The 19,025-nt window shown below is 54.2% G+C and overlaps 8 protein-coding genes and 1 non-coding gene across 9 annotated transcripts; 5 read left to right on the top strand and 4 right to left on the bottom strand.

Moving 5' to 3' along the window:
* Nucleotides 1-162: 162 nt before the first annotated feature.
* On the top strand, nucleotides 163-1,207 carry CC84DRAFT_1218767 (uncharacterized protein; the record flags this gene model as incomplete). The annotated part of the gene is made up of 4 exons (XM_018183029.1): nucleotides 163-595; nucleotides 653-777; nucleotides 858-1,053; nucleotides 1,122-1,207. The coding sequence occupies 4 exons, from the start codon at nucleotides 163-165 to the stop codon at nucleotides 1,205-1,207; spliced, it is 840 nt and encodes a 279-aa protein (XP_018033804.1).
* A 1,256-nt stretch (nucleotides 1,208-2,463) lies between these two features.
* CC84DRAFT_1122663 (DNase I-like protein) lies at nucleotides 2,464-4,275 on the bottom strand. The gene is made up of 2 exons (XM_018175637.1): nucleotides 3,801-4,275; nucleotides 2,464-3,754 (listed from the first exon to the last, which is right to left on the bottom strand). Exons 1-2 carry the CDS (start codon nucleotides 4,257-4,259, stop codon nucleotides 2,768-2,770), a joined length of 1,446 nt encoding a protein of 481 aa, XP_018033803.1. The 5' UTR covers nucleotides 4,260-4,275; the 3' UTR covers nucleotides 2,464-2,767.
* A 144-nt stretch (nucleotides 4,276-4,419) lies between these two features.
* CC84DRAFT_1165672 (WD40 repeat-like protein) lies at nucleotides 4,420-5,869 on the top strand. Its single transcript, XM_018178771.1, has one exon. It carries the CDS (start codon nucleotides 4,435-4,437, stop codon nucleotides 5,785-5,787), a length of 1,353 nt encoding a protein of 450 aa, XP_018033802.1. The 5' UTR covers nucleotides 4,420-4,434; the 3' UTR covers nucleotides 5,788-5,869.
* Nucleotides 5,819-7,563, bottom strand: CC84DRAFT_839894 (decaprenyl-diphosphate synthase subunit 1). The gene is made up of 2 exons (XM_018187610.1): nucleotides 6,306-7,563; nucleotides 5,819-6,254 (listed from the first exon to the last, which is right to left on the bottom strand). Exons 1-2 carry the CDS (start codon nucleotides 7,476-7,478, stop codon nucleotides 6,093-6,095), a joined length of 1,335 nt encoding a protein of 444 aa, XP_018033801.1. The 5' UTR covers nucleotides 7,479-7,563; the 3' UTR covers nucleotides 5,819-6,092.
* Nucleotides 7,564-7,599: 36 nt separating this feature from the next.
* CC84DRAFT_1095677 (uncharacterized protein) lies at nucleotides 7,600-8,604 on the top strand (the record flags this gene model as incomplete). Its single annotated transcript, XM_018174624.1, has 2 exons — nucleotides 7,600-7,921; nucleotides 7,973-8,604. 2 exons carry the CDS (start codon nucleotides 7,600-7,602, stop codon nucleotides 8,602-8,604), a joined length of 954 nt encoding a protein of 317 aa, XP_018033800.1.
* A 111-nt stretch (nucleotides 8,605-8,715) lies between these two features.
* Nucleotides 8,716-11,928, bottom strand: CC84DRAFT_1188142 (ARM repeat-containing protein; the record flags this gene model as incomplete). The annotated part of the gene is made up of 8 exons (XM_018180974.1): nucleotides 8,716-9,308; nucleotides 9,354-9,433; nucleotides 9,484-9,707; nucleotides 9,762-10,040; nucleotides 10,096-10,646; nucleotides 10,696-11,419; nucleotides 11,484-11,651; nucleotides 11,698-11,928. The coding sequence occupies 8 exons, from the start codon at nucleotides 11,926-11,928 to the stop codon at nucleotides 8,716-8,718; spliced, it is 2,850 nt and encodes a 949-aa protein (XP_018033799.1).
* A 170-nt stretch (nucleotides 11,929-12,098) lies between these two features.
* On the top strand, nucleotides 12,099-14,166 carry CC84DRAFT_839922 (uncharacterized protein). Its single transcript, XM_018187611.1, has 4 exons — nucleotides 12,099-12,507; nucleotides 12,558-12,586; nucleotides 12,642-13,451; nucleotides 13,532-14,166. The coding sequence occupies exons 1-4, from the start codon at nucleotides 12,392-12,394 to the stop codon at nucleotides 14,131-14,133; spliced, it is 1,557 nt and encodes a 518-aa protein (XP_018033798.1). The 5' UTR covers nucleotides 12,099-12,391; the 3' UTR covers nucleotides 14,134-14,166.
* Nucleotides 14,167-15,051: 885 nt separating this feature from the next.
* On the top strand, nucleotides 15,052-17,087 carry CC84DRAFT_1188140 (uncharacterized protein; the record flags this gene model as incomplete). The annotated part of the gene is made up of 3 exons (XM_018180973.1): nucleotides 15,052-15,282; nucleotides 15,337-16,779; nucleotides 16,830-17,087. The coding sequence occupies 3 exons, from the start codon at nucleotides 15,052-15,054 to the stop codon at nucleotides 17,085-17,087; spliced, it is 1,932 nt and encodes a 643-aa protein (XP_018033797.1).
* Nucleotides 17,088-18,511: 1,424 nt separating this feature from the next.
* CC84DRAFT_t63 lies at nucleotides 18,512-18,602 on the bottom strand. Its single transcript has one exon. It is a non-coding gene; the product is annotated as a tRNA-Asn (tRNA).
* Between the last annotated feature and the right edge of the window lie 423 nt (nucleotides 18,603-19,025).

Below are 19,025 nucleotides of genomic sequence, written 5' to 3'. Positions count from 1 at the left end.
CAATAGTGGGAAGCGTTGCAGCGGCAGGACTCTCTTCGGAAGTCCTTGGGTGAGCGGTAGGTCTGCATTCGGGTGGGGGAACCAGTGGTGCATCATGCCCTAAAAGCTCGAGGCATGCAATTTCTTCGACATGCACATACACATTCACAATTAAGTGACACCATGAAACCTCTCAACGTCCTCTTTCTCAACGCCGGCCTCACCAGCGCCCACTGCACGTCCCTAGCTTCCTCTATCCCATTTACGCAGACTAATGCTTCACCAGGGGTAACCAGCACTTTCATCTTCGATAACCAAACCACCACGCCCTTCGAATACATCCGCGCCGTCTCCCCGATCCCCTCCTCCCCCTCCTCCCACATCTACGACCCAAACACAAACCCCCACTCCCCTGACCTAATATGCGGGCGGAATGCGTCACTCGGGTGGTCGCATCCCAAGGTGGCCAGCGTGACGGCGGGGGATGAGGTCGGATTCTTCGTGGACGTGGGGCTTACCGTTCCGCCGAGTATGTATCATCCGGGGTTTGCGAGTGCATGGTTGAGTCGGATGGAGGGAGGGTCGCAGGGCGAGTTGGATGACTATCAGGGGGAAAGTATGTCCACACCTGCTTGTCCTGAGCGCGCGAGAGAGAGGCTGATATATGGTGTAGGGGGCTGGTACAAGATCCACCAGACTGCGGGGCGTACGTCGCAGAGCGTGAACTTTGACGATCCGACGAACAAGCCGTACTATGATGCAACGAAGGCGCTGTGGGGCACCTTTAGGTCGACGAGCGTAGGTGCATTTCTTCCCTTGGCTTGTAGCTAGCTTTTGTGATCGACGAGCGAGCTGATGCTGATGCTTGCGCTGTGTAGTGGACTTTCACCATCCCGGCTTCTACGCCTCCGGGGAAATATCTTGTTCGCTGGGAACACATCTTCCCCAACCCCCAGGACGCACAATTCTACGTCAATTGTGCGCATGTGGAGGTCATCAATGATCGGACGGGTGTGGAGCCCGGAGAAGACTACAAAGTCAAGATCCCCGGGGTTTACACCCGAGGACAGAAAGGTATGTCGTTCGTGGTGGTGGTAGAATGTCGGCAAGAAGGCTAAAGTGGGGAGCTAACGCTCTGGTAGACGTATACTTTTCTAGCTACGACTATGGCCTTGAGGGCAGCCTGGATGGATTCGTGCCGCCGAAGCCAGGTGTTTGGCAAGGTTGAGGTGGGAAATGGGATTTGATGGTGGTGCAAGAAGTAGTTCCGAAATATGCATCTCTTTTCTCGGCGGTTATAGCTAATACTGTATCCATCTCGTAACCTCTCTTATAGGTTGTTCTACCGTCTCGTTTAATTCATCCTCAAACTCTCATCGTTCCAGGCATTCCCGTTTGAGGCCGTAATAGCCATTAATCAACTTGTTTTTGCCTATTTTACCGAATGGTGGTAACACGAAGCACAGGTTGGAGGACTCCAGGTTTCCACGGAATCTTTCCATTCTTTTAGCCTATTCGTCCCTTGCTCGATCACGAACTTTTGTGTGGGTTGATGTCAGCGAAACAGATGGCTAAGGTCGTCTCCTCTAAGGCCCATGTTAAGGATAGCGCCGTTCACGACGAATGGCAGTGGCCCTTCCTGACCATACGGAGGAGGACATCCGCCAGATGTTGCATACCAAATGGTGAGGTTGGAAAACGCCTTGCACAAATCCTTCAAATACCCTGGAGCACCTCGACAATAGCGTTGTCTGTGAGCGTCGGATGATTTTTCCAACCTCACTACCTTCAGGCACCGAAGGTTTTTCTTGGTGCATGAGGCCATGAATGACCGAGATTGATAGAGACCGGTAGCCTTGACACGATTTATCTGTACAAAGTGCACCTCGTAATATTTCAAGCCCAGACCCGTCGTTTCAATGCATAGGTGTTGTGAGACGTACTTCAGCTGGTTTGCTTCGGCTGTGTTGTCATCGTCGATGGCGTGTGTGGCCTCCAGAGATGTGTACGTTTTGAAAGTCCCGTCCTTGTTTGTGTTGCGACGATATAGTTCGTTTGGTTCGGTAAGCACATGTTCAATCACCATATCACATGGTTTTCATGGCTGTCAACATACGATAAATTTCAGACCAACAACGAGATCCACCAGAAGTTCGCCATGCTGAGACCGAATAACCCGCGGATGTCTACAATGAGGAGGCTTTGCGCATAGCGAGCAGGAAAGAAATCATGTTTCGGCCTCCGATCGAATCCGTGCAATGCGGGTTTTCGTGGTTTGCACGAGGACGCAAAAACCCCAGATTGATCTTGCATGGCCACCATTGTTGGATATACGCGTCGTGATTGCGTGTTGGGTGCACCCGGCACCTGGAAAGCAGCGGGGAAGCTTTCGAGGGAAGGTAGTTACCCAGAGCGTAGACGAGACTTGAACAAAACAATGACCCAGGTTACACACGATCACATCATGACACAGCTCAAATTATTGGCTAGCCCTGCACCTATAAGTAGAGAACACTGATCGCTCGAAGTCTAGGACATGAAAGGGTTGTGTTCTACCGCGATTCTGTGACCAAATCTTCAGCTCCTGAAGTATGCCACAAAAGGGGAAAACATATCGTCTTGTCTTTCAAAATGACGTCGCGCTTCGATTAAGGAGAAAGCTAGTGACGACGGCATGCACTGCTGCATCGTGCGTCGAATGCCATGTCTTCATGTTTATGCTATCAATACCTTTTCAAACGCGTTGCCACCTCGTTCACGCCAATGGCAATCCATGCCAGCTTCATTGTCATGATGTGGCAGAGAGGCCCTCTTTTGCTGATCTCGCCAGTGCTCTCTCCTTGGTATTGCTCACCTCCCACTCAAACTCTTTCAGGGCCCTCAGTTCGCTACTCACAAAAAGGCCACCCATCAGCCCATCAATGACTCCAACGCTCAAGCTCAGTGAGCTAATCAGCATTAAGATAAACGCAACATAGTTGTGTGGTACCCACCACACGCCAATCAAACAGCCAATAGTGAGAGATAATTGGAAGCCGAAGTGGCCGAGACGTAACCGGCGCTGAATACGCTCACGATTAGCATACTTGGCAATTGTGGTTAGAATCTCGTCGTATATCCCAATGGGAAGATACGTCTCTGGAAGCGCGTAGGGTCCATTTGAGGTGGTCGATAGCGGCTCCTCCAGATTGCGGACCAACGTGGCTTCGACGGAGAAATGGTCGCTGAGAGAGCAGTAGAGAGTTGGATGCCTGGCCGTCATACCTACATTCGCTTCCTTGAGTGTCCATTCTGCGCTCGGATGCCCATTTGTCGCATCGTGGTGTGAGCCGCTGCTGAAGAAAATGTAGTCGAGGCGCTTCGCATTGGGGTCGTCCACGGTGGCCTCTATCTGCACATTCTCGCCCTTTGCCAATCGTTGGCTGTGAGCCTTGTTCCATCGCCAGGTGTTCAACGCGCTGTCGCATGTAGCGCCGTTCTTGGTGAGGTTATACTCGGCGTTGGGCATTGGGACGTTCCGCATTTGCTCCACTTTGTCCTTTGCTGCGCCCAGTGAAGAGTTTGGGTAAAGGACCCGCCATACGTCGCGCGCGCGCGAGTGCGTCTCAATTATACGGTGTGCGAGAGACAAGGGTGTCATGTTGAAATCTCCCAAGCCTATGACAAGGTGTCCGCGTTCGGCAGCCCCACGCATGAGCTTTGCTATTTCCCAGGCCTGTGCTGTGCGGTGGCATATGTAGGAATCGTGTGGTTCAGTCTCGTACGGAGCGTGAAGCTGAAACTGTCAGCTGCTATTTCAATGCTCGACGAAGGTTTCATACATGCGTGCAGAAGACTTCTGCGATGTCCCTCCTCGTTGGACCCATGCGTATCCGCGCATAAGCCACTCCCTTGCCCACGAACCAATCGCCCCTGTAGAAGGCTGCCGGCCGTCCGTTCAGGGGATACTGCGTCATGCTGCTCTCCTCGATGGGCCATCTGGACAATATCACCAATCCACCACCGAATATGCCGCTGAAGTAGAACTTTCCATAGGGAAGAAAGTGTTTCGTCTTCTCTCGGATAACGTCGTAGTCTCGTTGAGTCCAGCACTCCTGCAAGCCTACGATGTCTGGCGGAGGGTCTGCGGCGGCGATCTGGTTCGCGATTTCTGTGAGGCGCTCCTTGCGGAGCTTCGCGATGTATTTCAACCCCCAGCAGTTGAGCGAGAGGATGCGCAAGCTGGAGGGTGGTCGGCTCGTTTCTTCAATCATAAAGGGCGACTCTGGACGCTCGTGCATGGAGAAATCGAACCCCAGGAAGACAGGGAGACGATGTTGAAATGACGCTGTGAGCCTGCAGGGATCAGGGTTCCTTGCATTCACCGAGCGGGCGGTGGGCTTTGGCGTGGCAGAATAATTGGAGCGCGCGTTTGGCACGGCGCGTTCCGCACCCTGCACTAGACAACCACCCAACATGGCCGACGACCGTGCAACATCGCCCAAAAGACGCAGGGAAGACGAAGACGATGGTGTTGGCTCGCCTCCGCGCAAGCGCTCCGCATCGCAAACGCCGCCCAATGGCTCTCCAGGTTTTAGGCTCGCCGAACGGCCACGCCGCTATAGCAGAGACCAGGGCGAAGACGACCGAGAATACTACAGAGATCGGAGGAGCCCTCGGTCAAGATCGCGATCACACACACCTTCACATTCGCGATCAAGGTCCGGCTCTCGAACATCTTCTCAACACCGCTCCGCGAGCCCGCAAATGACCCCACCTCCACCGAAGCCCACACAACTACACTACAAACAGTCCCTGATCTTACGCGGGCATAAAAAGGGCGTGACATCAGTCAAGTTCTCCCCCGACGGCCGCTGGATAGCAAGCTCCTCCGCAGACTGCACCATCAAGATCTGGGACGCCAGAACCGGCGCCCTTGAACACACGCTTGAGGGCCATCTTGCCGGTGTCTCCACCATATCCTGGTCGCCGGACTCCAAAGTGCTCGCTTCCGGCTCAGACGACAAGTCGATACGACTTTGGGATATTGCAACAGGCATGGCGCACCCAACGCCTTTGATCGGCCACCACAACTATGTCTACGCCATTGCGTTCTCACCCAAGGGCAACATGCTGGTCAGCGGGTCCTACGACGAAGCCGTTTTTCTCTGGGACGTCCGAGCCGCCCGCGTGATGCGCTCTCTCCCTGCGCATTCCGATCCGGTCGGCGGTGTTGACTTCGTGCGCGATGGCACGCTCATCACGAGCTGTTCGCACGACGGCTTGATACGAGTGTGGGATACCAGCACCGGCCAGTGTCTGCGCACGCTGATCCATGAGGACAACGCGCCCGTGACGTCCGTCATTTTCTCGCCAAATGGGAAGTACGTGCTGGCCTGGACGCTGGACTCGAGCATCCGGTTGTGGAACTACATTGAGGGGAAGGGCAAGTGTGTCAAGACCTACCAGGGGCACACCAACAAGAAGTACAGTCTTGCCGGCGCGTTCGGAACGTATGGAGCTGAGCCGCCTTACGAATACGCGTTTGTGGCTTCTGGCAGCGAGGAGGGGGGCATCGTCTTGTGGGACGTTAGCACGAAGAATGTGCTGCAGAGGCTCGAGGGGGGACACTCGGAAGCTGTGCTGTCCGTTGACACACACCCTACGGAGAAGCTCATCGCGAGTGGAAGTCTGGATAGAACAGTGCGCGTGTGGAAGGAGACCGTTCCACCACCGGAAGCTGTTCTGGAAACCGTTGTAGATGCCAGTACGCCTGCCACCGGCTACGACCCGGAAACGCTCCCGCCGAATCCGTTCACCGAGAGCTGAATATCACTCTTTGGATAATGCACTGTCTTAGATACCCCGCTCGAAAACGCGTAAATAAGAACCATCTTGAATTGCTTATCCCGGCAAATGCCAGACATGCCCGCTCTGACGCGGAGTAGATACAACAGTATATGTACAGAATGTGAATGCAGCCATGTCAAGGGTCGCGGCGGCGAGATTTCTTCCTCTCCCGGCCCTCAGGGACTCTCGATTTTTAGGGATGCCGCGCCACCTGTTGGCGATGCATAATAATACAAGAAGCCGCCTGCGCAGCTTTTCGGGCTTTGCCTTCTTGTTGCGACCGCTCATTTTCTCCTCTTCATTACCTTGGTGCACATCTCGATCAGTCCGGTCTTCGCGTCACTGTCCGGGAAGGACGCTATTGACTGGATGGCCTTGTCGACGTATTCCTGTGCCAGGGCGCGTGTCTGCTCCAATCCTGAGCTTTCGGCAACCATGTTGCGTGCCTACCAAAGTTAGTCAGATTATGACCTCTACGTCTTCTCCGAGTAACATACCTTCTGCACGTCGCCGGGCTCAGAGAACTTCCTCCCAACGAGCTTTCCAAGGCTCTTGTTGTCCTTCCATGCGAAAAGCAGCGGTGCAGTCGCCAGCCCCAGTTCCAAATCTGCACCCGCAGGCTTGCCTAGCTCCTCCCCGCTAATCGTGTAATCCAGCATATCGTCCACGAGCTGGAACGCCAGACCAAGGTTCTTCCCGTATTGATACGAGGCCTCGACGACCTCTGGCGAGCTTCCTCCCAGAATCGCAGCAGCGCGGCAAGATTTCGAGATGAGCGACGCGGACTTAAGGTACGTCTTTTGGAGGTAGTAGGTAAGAGTGTTCTCGGTCCAGACGGGGTTGCGCTCATCAGAAGCGGTGTTCTTGAGCTGCATGAACTCCCCTTCGACGAGGTTTGCGATGACGGTGGCGAGGAGCTCAGTGACTTCGGGATCGCGGAGGCGCGCGAGGGCCACGGATGCTCTACCTAGGAGAAAGTCGCCCGCAAGGACGGCCATTTTGTTGCCAAACTCAATGTTCGCAGAGGGCGCAGACCGGCGCGATACAGAGTGATCTATTACGTCGTCGTGGAGGAGCGAGGCGGTGTGGATGAGCTCTGTGATCTCGGCGAGGCGGCGCTGCGATGGGAGGATGTCTGAGTCTTCTGAGAGGTAGGCGGTGTCGTTCGATAGGGAGGATACGCTGGGGTACTCTGCGTCTGGTGCGGAGGGGTTCTCGTCTGAAAGCACGCTGGGGCTCGTGATGGGTCTGTTTACGGAAAGCGGACTACTTTCCCTCGACATCTTTGGCGTCAGGGCCGTTGCTCGGCTCATGAGCAGCACCAGCATCGGCCGCACATACTTCCCCTCACTCTGCGTGTAGTACTTTGCAACCGTGTCCAGCGTCGGGTGTCCTGACCCAAGCAGCTGCCTTATGTTTCCTGTCAAAAACTTCAACTCTTTTGCAACCGTCTGGAACGGATCCACCGATATGGGGGCTTTTGGGTCGGGCGGAGGCGGGTTGAAGACATGCTGTGCGGCGGTGACGGCGGCGGCCCAAGACGACTGGTTCCGCCGGCGCGAGGGGTGGTAAAGGGTTGTGATGCTGTTTGCTGGGGAGCTCGCGCAGTGGCAACGCTGCGAGCTTCTCGCGGCCAAGCTCGTCGCGAGCCGCGACACTCGACTCGTCATGGAAAGAATAGTTGTAGCGGCGGTCACTACAGGTGCAATTGAGGCGGTCCGAAAGATTGCTTCGGCTGAAACGAGTTTCGACGAGCTGGCAATGGGAGATATCGGAAAATACTAGCGCGTCATGATTAGTCCTCTCTGCAGCCAAGCCGTGTCGGCGGGATTTAATGCCGATCATGTACCTGGCACAGCTGCAGCGCTGATCTCATCTGCCGAACCTCCACAACACTCGCTCGCCATGGTGTTACTGACCATGACGGCAGGCGCGGTGCGCGCGCTTGCCAGAGCGGAACAAGTCGACCCGGACGAGTATGCCAAACTGCAGCAACCAGACGATCCCCCGCTCGTAGAGGCGAAGCCCGGAAACCCCATCTCGCACGGCCAGCTGATCGACCTCTCGAAGCTCTTGAAGAACCACGCCGCCCGTCTATCCAGCGACACCGAGAGTGTGAAGCGACGGGAGGATACACCCCACGGCGGCGAAGAAGAGGAAGAAGCGGGCGACGCGAAATATAAAGAGCCCATACCCACCACGCTTGACGCCCTCCTCCGCAACTCGACCGTCTACACGGCTCCTCCTCCGCCCAAGAAAGAACCCACCCCCGAATACAAAGCCCTCATGGCCCGTCTCCGCGCCGAAGAAGAAGCCCGCATCTACAACCGCATGCTAAATCCCGATCCTCTTGCAAAGACCGAGACGTTTTCACAGCGCTTCCCCAACGCCGCGACGCCGTTCTCGCTTTCCACGCCCTACGACAAAGTGGACGAAGACGATCTCAGCTACGAGGAGGTACACCGCCAGATCATCCTCATCATCAACGTGTTGGTCTCCATTGTAGCGTGCGCCGTGTTCATTTGGGTGGCTGCGAGACACTGGAGCGTGCCGAAAAGGCTGGGATTGAGCATGGGGGGGAGCGGAGTTGTTGCTATCGCCGAGGTCGTGGTGTATAGCGGTTACGTGAGGAGCATTGCCGAGGCGAAGAAGAGGGAGAAGAAGAAGCCTGAAATCAAGAAGATTGTGCAGAGCTGGGTGATAGACGGGAATGAGAACAAGGAAGCTGGCAGTGCATCGGGGCTCAACGATAAGGTGGATGATGGGATTCGCTACAGAAAAGGCAAGCATCGCTGAAGAAGGCCTACGCATTCGCCACGCTGAGTTCGAACAAAATCGAACTCAGCTCCCAACTCCAGTCGCAATGCAACCAAAGAGTACAAAAACGGGAGAACGATATACAAGGTACTACTTCTTCTTGTTGCGCCCTGCCACACCGCCAGCAAATCTACCCAATCCGCCCAAGCTGCCCCGTGGCTTGTGTCCCGGAGCCTGTCCTGCAGGCGACGGCAACGGCCGTCCGACCGGGGCCACAGGCCCAGGCAACCTGACATTCTTTGGCGGCACTTCCGGGGGGCCTTTCTCCTTCTCAACCGGGCTCATACCAACACCGATATCCTCACCAAGACTCGCCAACCTTGCGCTCTTCCGCGCCCGCTCTTGTGTGTTCTTGAATTTGTCCAGCAACTCCACCCATTTGACGCCGCCCTCGTCCCTTGCCTTGAGTCGATTCGGTCGCTCAAAGGATCCAGAGTTTCCAAGAGTACTGGGAGGGGCACTGGGAGAACCGGTCTCTGAGCTCTTTTGTCTCAAGTGATTGAAATTGGAAGTAGGAACGTACCCGCGAGGCGCCATGTGGAGGTAGCCGATGGCAGAGACGCTGTTCAGCCGATTCTTGAGTGCTGCGAAGGCGGATGATTGGGGGAGAAGCATGAGGAGGCCGTAGAGGCACTTGTAGAGGTGTGGATATCGTTCCGGTTCGAGGAGCTGCATTCGGAGATCTGGCCGCATTAGAGGAGCCTTTGTGAAAATGATGGATCGCTTACAGGTGAACACGGGTGACTCTAGTAGCTGGACGAGCTTGTCAATTTGAATCAACATATTGACGGTCATTTCGAGATCGGCACTGTTCCGGTCAGCGCTTGCCCGTCATCTGAGCTTGTGACTTGTGCGTACAAAATTTGGAGTAGGTGATAAGCTTGCTCATACGCCTGGGCTAGGAGACAAAGTGAGAATGTGGCAACCGCATTGTGGCACCAAGACTTGAAGAGGGAGACGAAAAAGGATTGGCCATCTCTGGAGTCGAGGTTCCGTAGTCTTTTGCGGAGATCTGCTAGCTCGGGAGCTGTGATCAAGTTGTTGTTCAAATTCTGGACCATGATACTCGCGAACTCGACATCCTAGACGTAGTTAGTACATATGGTGGTGTAGAGGCATGGTCGAGCTACACCTACCTCGTCCTTCTCAAGGCAATCTGCCATCGTGCGGTATATCCTTTCTGCGCTGAGAGTGACACATAATTGACGGATGATCAGATTGCCTCTTGTTTCCAGCAATCGCCGGTCCGTACAGAATAACTTCAGGAGGTTGACCATGAAGGACGTGAAGTATGAATCATCGCTGTTCTTTGAAATCTGCGATAGCAGCAAGAGATCACGAGTCACGACCGCTTCGGAAGGATCGGAGAGGGTCTTGAGGAGAGCAGGAAATGTCCCATCTTCCACCGACAGGATCTTTACTTGGACGTCAGCATTGTCCCACGTGGCGATGGGAGAATGAAAAGCTTACTTTGCCTGGTGCCATCCTGTGCAGCATGATCAGCCACGCGATCGCGGCTACACGAGTTGCTTCATGTTCATTCAAAAATTGAAGAGTTAGAGCGTTAACAGCAGCTTGGTAGTCGAGCTCTGGGATCTTCTGCGGTGAAGGCCCACGCTCTTCAGCTGGTGTAGGAGTTCGTGTACCCTTACTGTCGAGGGATCTCACGTCTGTCCGATCCTGAATCACGGTCTTTAGTAAGCGCGCGGATAGATTTGAGTCTCGTCGCTCAGCGCCAGTGAGCTCTTTCCCAAGAGCGGATAGCGATGTGGGCAATTGTATTTGACCACCGGTACTGCTGTCAAGCCGACGGCTATCGTCGGACAGCGACATGATATAATCCATTAGAGACGCATTCACTTTGATTGCGGCCTGGCGAATAGACTCGATGTCGTGTGACATTCTGGGCAGTACGTGGGTGAGTAGACTGGGAACAAACGGCATTATCTCTTCGGGGCAGATTTCGAAGAAGCTATCAATCCAACGCAGGGTCGTGAGGAGAATATCATGATTCTCGGTTCCTGGCAGGGATTAGCATGGGAGCTCAGGTCGCTCTCACTATGTGCGCACCTTTGTCGCCAAAAGGTGTCTCCAGGAACTTCACCAAGATCTCCAGGATCTTGTGATGGTCAACCTGAACGTCTTGCCCAGGTACCCAATCGCCGTCACCGCTGGCTGACTTGTCATCCTCGATCGCTACCGAGGCACTGTCATTGTCGTCGTCGCCCTTGTCTCCCGAGGAACCTCGTCGGTCTGTGTTCGCACTGCTCCCCGTGTCGCTGTCCCCATCAGCCCCGCTGCGAAAGCTAGATGTCGACTTGTTGAATTCATCCACGTGGCTTTTCTTGCTCTCTGCTATGCCCTGCTTTATCCGTGCTATTTTCCGGATTTCACTAAGAAATCTATCCAGCGTTGTTTGTGTAGCTGTATTGACATCCTGATTCTCGTCGCTTAGGAACTTGAAGAGACCACCCAAGAAGCGCGGTAGGTACGCGACAAGCTCCAAGTCAGGTATAGAATCAAGCAGCATTATCCATGCCACGAGGAAGATGCGAGTGAAAGGACTGAGGACGTTTATGCGCTCCTCGAGGAGAGGTAGAAAGCGTTCGAGCGAGAAGGCAGTTGGGAGTTCGTGGGCAGGCTTCTCTTCGTCGGAGGCACCTTCGCCCGCCGTATCGCCTGGTGCATGGAGGATGGAAATGTACGAGGCTGCGGACTCGGCTACGATATCTTTGATCAGCCGGTCAAGCAGTTCTGCTCCGTTCTTGACGGAGAGCTCGTTGTCAGCCGCAAGCTGCATCTTTGCTGTTAGCCATGCCCTTCCGAGGTGTGTGACAATCTAGATTGAGATGTACTACCTTGCAGAGAGCATCGAACACCTGGTTAAAGTAGACCAGAATCTCGCCCTTGGCCACCTTCGCGATGTTGTACATGCTCTCACACGCGTAGTATCGGACCCGGGCATCCTGGTCTGTGAAGCAGGCGAGCACGGGGGGGACGATCTCTTCGAGATAGCGAGCGACTTCCTGTGCCAACATCAGCAGTGCTCATGAGATGTGTGTCCCTACGCACCGGGCCCAACGCTATCGAGGCCGCAGCCAGGCCGATGAGTCCGCCATTCCTCGCATGCGGCTGGTGGACCGCATATGCATACTCATGGCAGAGCTGTGAGACAATCCGCTGTATCCTGTCGAAATCGCCAGCGGCGAGCGACTCGCGAATAAGGCCTTCGAGCTCGAGGGCGCCGCTTTTCCGCTTGTCGTAGAGCTTATCGTTGAGCGCTTTTGTGATGTTGGGATCCATGTTGCAATTTGCGGCGGCCCTCTACATGGCGGGGAGAACAACAATGCTATCGGACTGGCTCACAGAATGAGGGCATTCGCGCGGGTGGTGGCAGGCGCTACAGAGCTCGAGGCCGTTGTCGCGGGACTGTTGCTGCACGACTCAAGTAGGCTGGCGGCGCGCGTTGCACGTCATACCCGGTCCCATGCCCATGCCCATGCCCATGTCGGTGCTGCCAATATCGATAACCCCAACGCCTCCTTGCGCCGTGTGCACCCATAAATTATACATCATCACCGAGCCGCGCATTCGCAATGGCCGAGACGATATGACGCGCTCCGGCTCTGCTCGACAAGACGTCTAGTCGGACTGCTCCCTTCACACCATGTGCACCTGTGCCGCGTGCCCTTCACACGTATAGCTCGAGCGATCCCGTCCTGTCTGGTCGTCTTTTAATCAACCCAGTCGATCCAGCCAGCTCAACATGGAGAAGCTCAAGAATAAGATTCTGAACCCTAAGCGACGCTCCCACCAGCCTGAAGATTTAAGGCAAGACTCTGCGCTTTCCCGCCCCGGTTTTCATGACTGGGCTGTCGCTTTGTAAGGACATCTGATCGCGTGCCAGCTCCAAGTCATGCTGATGGTTCTAGTGTAGTGTGCAATTTCAACGTCGATGTCGGTAGGTAATGGTACTCTCATATGTGTGGATCTAGCCGTTGATGCATGCACCCTAGGACCCGAGATAGAAATCATTTACCCTCCAGATGTATCCTTCTCCACGGCGGACCTGAGTGCAATCTGCTTCAACAGCTTTCCAGAGCAGCAGAATACCGAAACAGTCGATGACCTTACGTTCAACTTCACCATTACCAACTCTTCCCCGGATGTCAGCATATCCTCTCCACGTGCGCCATATGGCAGCGCGGATACCTTCTATGCCACATGCGTTTTCCGTCAAGAGTTTGACCACACCATGAAAAGGAGCTTCAACCAGCGAACACTTGTTCTCGTTTCGGCTCACAACTTTCTGTCCTTTCACACCCGACTGTTGCATAGCATGACAGAATCTGGTCTTATCAGTGACCCAGCAACTTTGGAGGCCGCTTACTCCTCGATGGTCACATGGCCATCACCCAAAATTGGTCGGCAAGAGCTGCCCTTCCTGGGGTCGGTCATCAGCTTAGACATTGCTCCGCATTTTGCTTTTCCGCTTCAAGGTCTGCCAGGACCAACACCGCTTATTTCAGACAAGCCGTCGTCTATCTACGCTTATGAGCCGTTAGGATCCTGGGATATAATGATGCATTTCATGCCGTGCATTACTGACCTGTATGTCATATACGAAAAGCTGATATTATGCGAAAGTGTGGTTGTTGTCGCCAAGTCACCTCAACTGGCTAGTGAAGCCGTGTCCTCACTTGTTGATCTGATTCGGCCAGTCCCATATGCTGGCATTATCAAACCATACATGACTATGCAGGCAAATTTCCAGTGCATCGGCATCGATGGTGGAACACCCCGGCCTTTCATAATTGGAATCACCAGTACGTATTTCGACAAATATGCCTGACTTTTACAGCGCATAGTCGACACAAACGAGTGAACATCACTAACAAATCGCTAGACCCTTTTCTTCTCAAACGCATCGTAGCTGCAACAGAGAAGAGTCAACAACTTCGCCCACACATTCTATACCTACAGAGTTTCGACGGCCCTGTGCCGGTCAAAAGGCATCATTCCATCCACCACAAATCAAGCCGCAATGTGTTACTTGACCTTCCTGGTGGTGGCATAGAAGCAAGAATGCCCTCGAAACGCTTCTTGAAATCGGACCACGCTGTTGTATCCCATATCGAGACCCTTGTGAAGGGCGGGGACCAGACCCATGAGCTAGGGCCCCTGATCAGGCGACATTTCGCGGAAGTAACAGCACAGTTCATTGCACCCATCAACCGCTATCTCACTACGACAAATGTCGTCTCTCCTGGTGGCAATCAACACTACGCCAGCTTTTCAGTCCACGATTTCATTCGCAATTTAGGAAAGCACGGAACCAGCATAAAGCTGCGTGGACAAGGTCCAATACAACGGCATCGCGCAAGGGACGCTTTCTATGAGTCATTTTGCTCCTCAATAAACTTTCACTCGTGGCTGGAGATGAAGATCGCTTTGGAGACTGAGGCTAGCGCGGGACTATTGGGAGCGGGATCTGCCGCAGGCAGTTGAAGACCCGAGAAGAGCTTGAATTTCAACGACCTATCGGACATCATTCAGCAGCTTTAGTTCAAGGCCTATGTCGAGACATCGGCCCTGGCATCACCACAAAATGATCCAAGCCTCGACTCTCGGCAATATAGGATGTGCCGTGGAGAACATTTACAATAACTCAAAGGTTGCCGTCTGCTTGTATGCCTGGATTTCGCCACTGAAAGACGCCTGCGCGTTTCTTCAAACACTCTTCCCGATAGCGGGAAGAACCACAAGCTTTGAGGCGTGCCCATGCAGGAGTTCTGCGAAAGACTCGCTTGAGCTTCATTTGAGCCAGTGTAAATTATGACCGATGATGCCTTCTTTCAAGAACAGCATATGAAAGATGGGTTCTGGCCGATCCGGGGAGCAGCATATAGGACCTTCAATGCTCAAGCTTGAATGAGACGTGTGGAAGCTTGTGTTCAAAGTGGCGCCTGGCTGTGTAGGAGTGCTTCATGGGCCCTCAGTGTCTCATTCGTTATGCATGTCACTGATCAGTCCGTTAGTCCATATCCTGTTTCGAGTAAGCTAGCGGGTCATTATCTACACGAAGCATGCGCAGACTGAACATGAGATGGCTATCGTGAATCAATTCAAGCTATAATGCGTTTCCTAGATCTCTGTTTGCTAGAGAACGGCCTGCGGTTGCACAATGTGACAGGGATGGGGGCGTGTGCGGCATGGGAGCGCGCTAAGAGTCGATCAAGCCTCCCGGCCTTGTCAACTGGTTGCGCGCGCGCCGTCTCAACCGCCATCGAACCCAGGCCAACACCTACCACCACGCGCTGCGACCGACACTGCAGTCACCCATTCCTTGCGCATCCATACTGAAACTTTCACCGAGTCCGCCTACGATCGACACTACCGCTCTCCGGGCCCGCCCACCCGCCCACCATGAGCGCTCAACCACCGGCCCCAGCGGGCCAACAGCAGCAGATGCAGCTGCTGAAGGTGGACGATGTGCCCAAGCTTCTTTCACTCAACGATGACTTGAAGCAAAAGTACAAGCCCATCTTCCAGCAGTTGTGGAGTGTAATCCACACGAAGACCGCAGGCACTCAGGACCATATTGCAGCCCGAACAAAGCTTCAAGAGTTCTCCCAGAGGCTCATCGCCCAGGAGAGAGTTAGTCGTCCCTGAGGGCCATGCGCTGTGACCGACCACTGACTGTTGATTCAGACGTTCCGTGCAAGAGCCAAGCAGAACGCAGCGCAGCAGAACCAAGCGGCAGGCGGAGAGCAATCGCAGTCCGAAGCGTCGAGCCAGCAACCCAAGGTCGAGCAGAACCAGCCTGCGCCGACACAGCAGCAGCAGCAGCAGCCGCCGCAGAACCAGGGCGCGATGCAGCAGCCTTCGAACCAGACACAGGGCCAAGGCCCGCAGCAGGGCGACCAACGGCCTCAAGTCGAGCCCGAGATCATAAAGTATGTGCAGAACTTCACCTATTGGCTGCCAGTGAATGGACCTCAGCCAAGCACACCGGAAGGCGAGGCGAAGATCAAAGAGATGCGCAACAGCTTCCTTCTCGCGCTGAACAAGCAGCACAAGGCCAAGCGCCAGATAGCCACGCTGGATAACATGGTGCAGCAGCGGCAAAAGGCCGGGCAGGAGATTCCTGCAGAGGTGGCCAACAGCAAAGCGCACATGCAGAAGGAGTACAACACTGCAAAGGAATACGTGGATAACTTCAGGGAGAAGCAGAAACAAAACAAGATGGAGCACGATCAGCGGCGAGCTCAGCAACAGCAGCAGCAGCAGCAGCAGCAGCAGCAGCAAAATCAACCAAACCAGGGGCAGCCTGCTCCACAATTCGCACAGCAGCAGCAGCAGCAACAGCGCCAAAATTCTCAGCCAGACATTAAGGCGGAGCCTACGATCAAAGTCGAACCGCAGCTTCCGCAAGCACCTCCTGCGCAGCAGTTTGGAAACATGCAAGGCGGCCCGCAGCAAACGCAGCAACAGCAGGCGCCGCCACAACAGGGTGGACACTCTCAGGCACCGCCGTCGATGCCCCAGCAACAGCCCATGCGACAGCCCCCCGCGCCCCTTCAGCAACATGGCCAAGCGCCCAACCAGCACCCGCAATTTGCGCAACCAGGCCAGCCGCAACCGCATCAGCAGCCCCCACGCCCGCAGGTCAACCCGCACCAGGCGAATGCTATGCAGCACGCGCAGAATAACTCGCCACACCCGCAATCTGCTACCTCCAACGCTGGCCGACCAGGCCCGGTTCCTCTCTCTCACCAGGATGCGGTGAGCGCCGCGCAACGATCTTACTCGGACAACGCTGGCATGCGCACTGGCACACCCATGCAAGGTCAGGGCAACTTCCACACTCCGGGAAGCCGTGAGCGCGAGCAAATGAACAACCCCAAAATGCCGATCCCGCGCAATCTGAACACCTCTCAGCCAAGCCCTGTGCCTATGGGTCCAGCCCGTCCTACAATTAGCGGTCCGACCAACGGCGCCCCGGGTCCTATGGGGCAACCTGTTATTGCCAGGATGCCGCCATTCCAGCTTGAAGGCGACAACGATCGCGTGCTCAGCAAACGCAAGCTTGACGAGCTTGTTCGGCAAGTGACTGGTGGTTCGGAGGAAGCGTTGACGCCAGAGGTTGAAGAAGTAAGACTCGAAAAGCTTACGCGATCAGCATCAATTGCTAATATGTCCAGGCTGTTCTTCAGATGGCGGACGACTTTGTCGACACGGTGATTAGCAACGCCTGTAAGCTGGCCAAGCTTCGAGAATCACCGCAACTCGACATCCGTGACCTCCAGCTGGTCCTTGAGCGCAACTACAATATCCGCATTCCAGGCTACGCTTCCGACGAGGTTCGTACAGTACGCAGACTGGTTCCGGCCCCGGGCTGGACACAGAAGATGAACGCCGTACAAGCAGCTAAAGTTATGGGCGGGAAGACGGACATATAGGGAGAGTTCCAGAGCAGCAATGCTATGAGGGGCGGCGACGGTGCCGGAAGGATCCGGGCCACGTTTCGGAAATTGTGTGAAAAATTGCGTCGTTTCTGCAAGCGCAGAGGCCTCAATGATCCCCGGCCGAATCCCCAGCCAAATTCCCAGCGAGCTATACCCCGAGCCACCAATGCCGAACCACGATTTGCGAACACTGGAGACCTTGAATGAAGCAACACATACCCATAATCGCATCATACCCGAAATCTATACACTCCGAACAAGCCGAAATCCTGGACGAAAGCCCTGAGCAGTTGAGCAATACCACTCATTGCTTGAAACGTTCGGTGCTGGAACCTCACGAAGAGGAAAACATTCGAGCACAGTTTCGGCGGGATAGCGCAACAAGCGATGCATGCGCTGGAAGCTCTACAACGAACGTCAAAGCTGGACTACTCGTTAACCACACGCATGGATTTGGCTCTTCGACCACGCCCATAGTCTCCGAGGCACACAAGTTTGCCACAATGTAATGTATTCAGGTTTTCAGGAATCGGTTTTGGACTGTTTGGTTGCTTTGGAATTAGAGCATTCAGAAACATGCTACTCTTGCTTAATGACACAAACCTTTTCAACTGGCATGACGCTGCAGTTGGCGTGTGTGACTGGTGAACATGTCGACAAGCTTGCTCAGTTCCTACAGTGCCTTGCTGGAAGTGTGCAAAAATTGTGAAGCGTCAAGCTGAGCAAGGTCGTGGACGAACACGCAGGTAGTCATGAAGCCATGTCTTCTCTAGAGGGTGTTTGATGGCAGCGAATACAATCATATGTGCGGTCCACTGAACCCTATCTTGACATTCGCACTTTTTTCAATGTTTCTTTCTACATTCTCAGCCTGTATGTGTGCGACCAGGCATGTAGAGCAACATAAACCGCGGGCTTTTCCCAATGTCTTGCAAATTAGGGAGGCCCAGATCCTCGCCACCCCTCCTCTGGGAAATAAGTCGTACTACCAACCCCCAGCTTTTCTCCTCAATTTCTCGTGTCTCCCAAAAGACGACCTCTGGGATGTAGCGGAAGGCGATCGTGATTTGACCCACATACTATCGAGACAAGAGCTTTACTATCAGCATCTCAACGTCTTGAATGCAAATGAAGGCCTGAATTATTTGGATGAATCACATTTAATTCGGAATATATGTTGTCATTGTCTGACTGTTACACACGCCGTACGCCCAGAGCCGTATCTTGGGCAGTCTAGGCATGTGGTGGAAAAAATATTTGGTGGGACGTTGATACACAACATGTCCCAACGGCTTCTTGAGAGTTTTATTTAGTATTTACCTCTACGCAAAAATGTGAAGTACGCCGCAGCAACATTGCTAGTGCTAGATCACCCATATAGCACAGACGTAGAGCAAGGCAAAAAGATAGCCATTTAACTCCCCCGCGTGGGCTCGAACCACGAACCTCCTGATCGCCGAACCATTGGGTTTAACAGTCAGACGCGCTAGCCAATTGCGCCACGGAGGATGTTGCTGCTGTTGCAGCTGTGGCGACGATTGATGTTCTTGAGGCAAATTATGGCATATATATACCAAAAACAAATCAGAGGAACAAAATGGGAAGAACCCGCGGCTCGGTGGGGCGTGGAGGAGCGCTTTGGGGAACCAAGCTTGTGTGTCGGGTAGACAAGCGCCGAACGCGGCACTAGTCTGGGAAGATTGGGCGGGCTGACCTCAAGTGCGGTATCGGCGTCAAGTACAGGTTTGCATGCAACGAAGCAACAAAGGGACAGATCACAAGTTGTAAAGGACCATTCTGCGTAGCGCAGACTGTTTCTCTGTAGCCGTGTATTTGTGTCGAAATAGGCATCGCTCATCAACTATGCGGACACGAGCTAGCAAGTACATCGAGAGTACAACACGCAATCATCTACACTGCAAAGTGGGCGAC

Source organism: Paraphaeosphaeria sporulosa (assembly GCF_001642045.1).
Source record: "Paraphaeosphaeria sporulosa strain AP3s5-JAC2a unplaced genomic scaffold CC84scaffold_7, whole genome shotgun sequence".
NCBI lineage: Eukaryota > Fungi > Ascomycota > Dothideomycetes > Pleosporales > Didymosphaeriaceae > Paraphaeosphaeria > Paraphaeosphaeria sporulosa.
The sequence above is the reverse complement of the archived record's forward strand: the minus strand, read 5'-3'. Positions and strand labels throughout refer to the sequence as shown.

Coding starts and splice junctions, on each gene's coding strand:
- CC84DRAFT_839922 (XM_018187611.1), top strand. CDS start 12,392: ATGGAGAAGCTCAAGAATAAGATTCTGAACCCTAAGCGACGCTCCCAC. Junction 12,587..12,641: donor CAATTTCAACGTCGATGTCG/GTAGGTAATGGT, acceptor CATGCACCCTAG/GACCCGAGATAGAAATCATT. Junction 13,452..13,531: donor TTTCATAATTGGAATCACCA/GTACGTATTTCG, acceptor ACAAATCGCTAG/ACCCTTTTCTTCTCAAACGC.
- CC84DRAFT_1165672 (XM_018178771.1), top strand. CDS start 4,435: ATGGCCGACGACCGTGCAACATCGCCCAAAAGACGCAGGGAAGACGAA.
- CC84DRAFT_839894 (XM_018187610.1), bottom strand. CDS start 7,478: ATGACGAGTCGAGTGTCGCGGCTCGCGACGAGCTTGGCCGCGAGAAGC. Junction 6,255..6,305: donor AGCCCGGCGACGTGCAGAAG/GTATGTTACTCG, acceptor TAACTTTGGTAG/GCACGCAACATGGTTGCCGA.
- CC84DRAFT_1122663 (XM_018175637.1), bottom strand. CDS start 4,259: ATGCACGAGCGTCCAGAGTCGCCCTTTATGATTGAAGAAACGAGCCGA. Junction 3,755..3,800: donor CAGAAGTCTTCTGCACGCAT/GTATGAAACCTT, acceptor TGACAGTTTCAG/CTTCACGCTCCGTACGAGAC.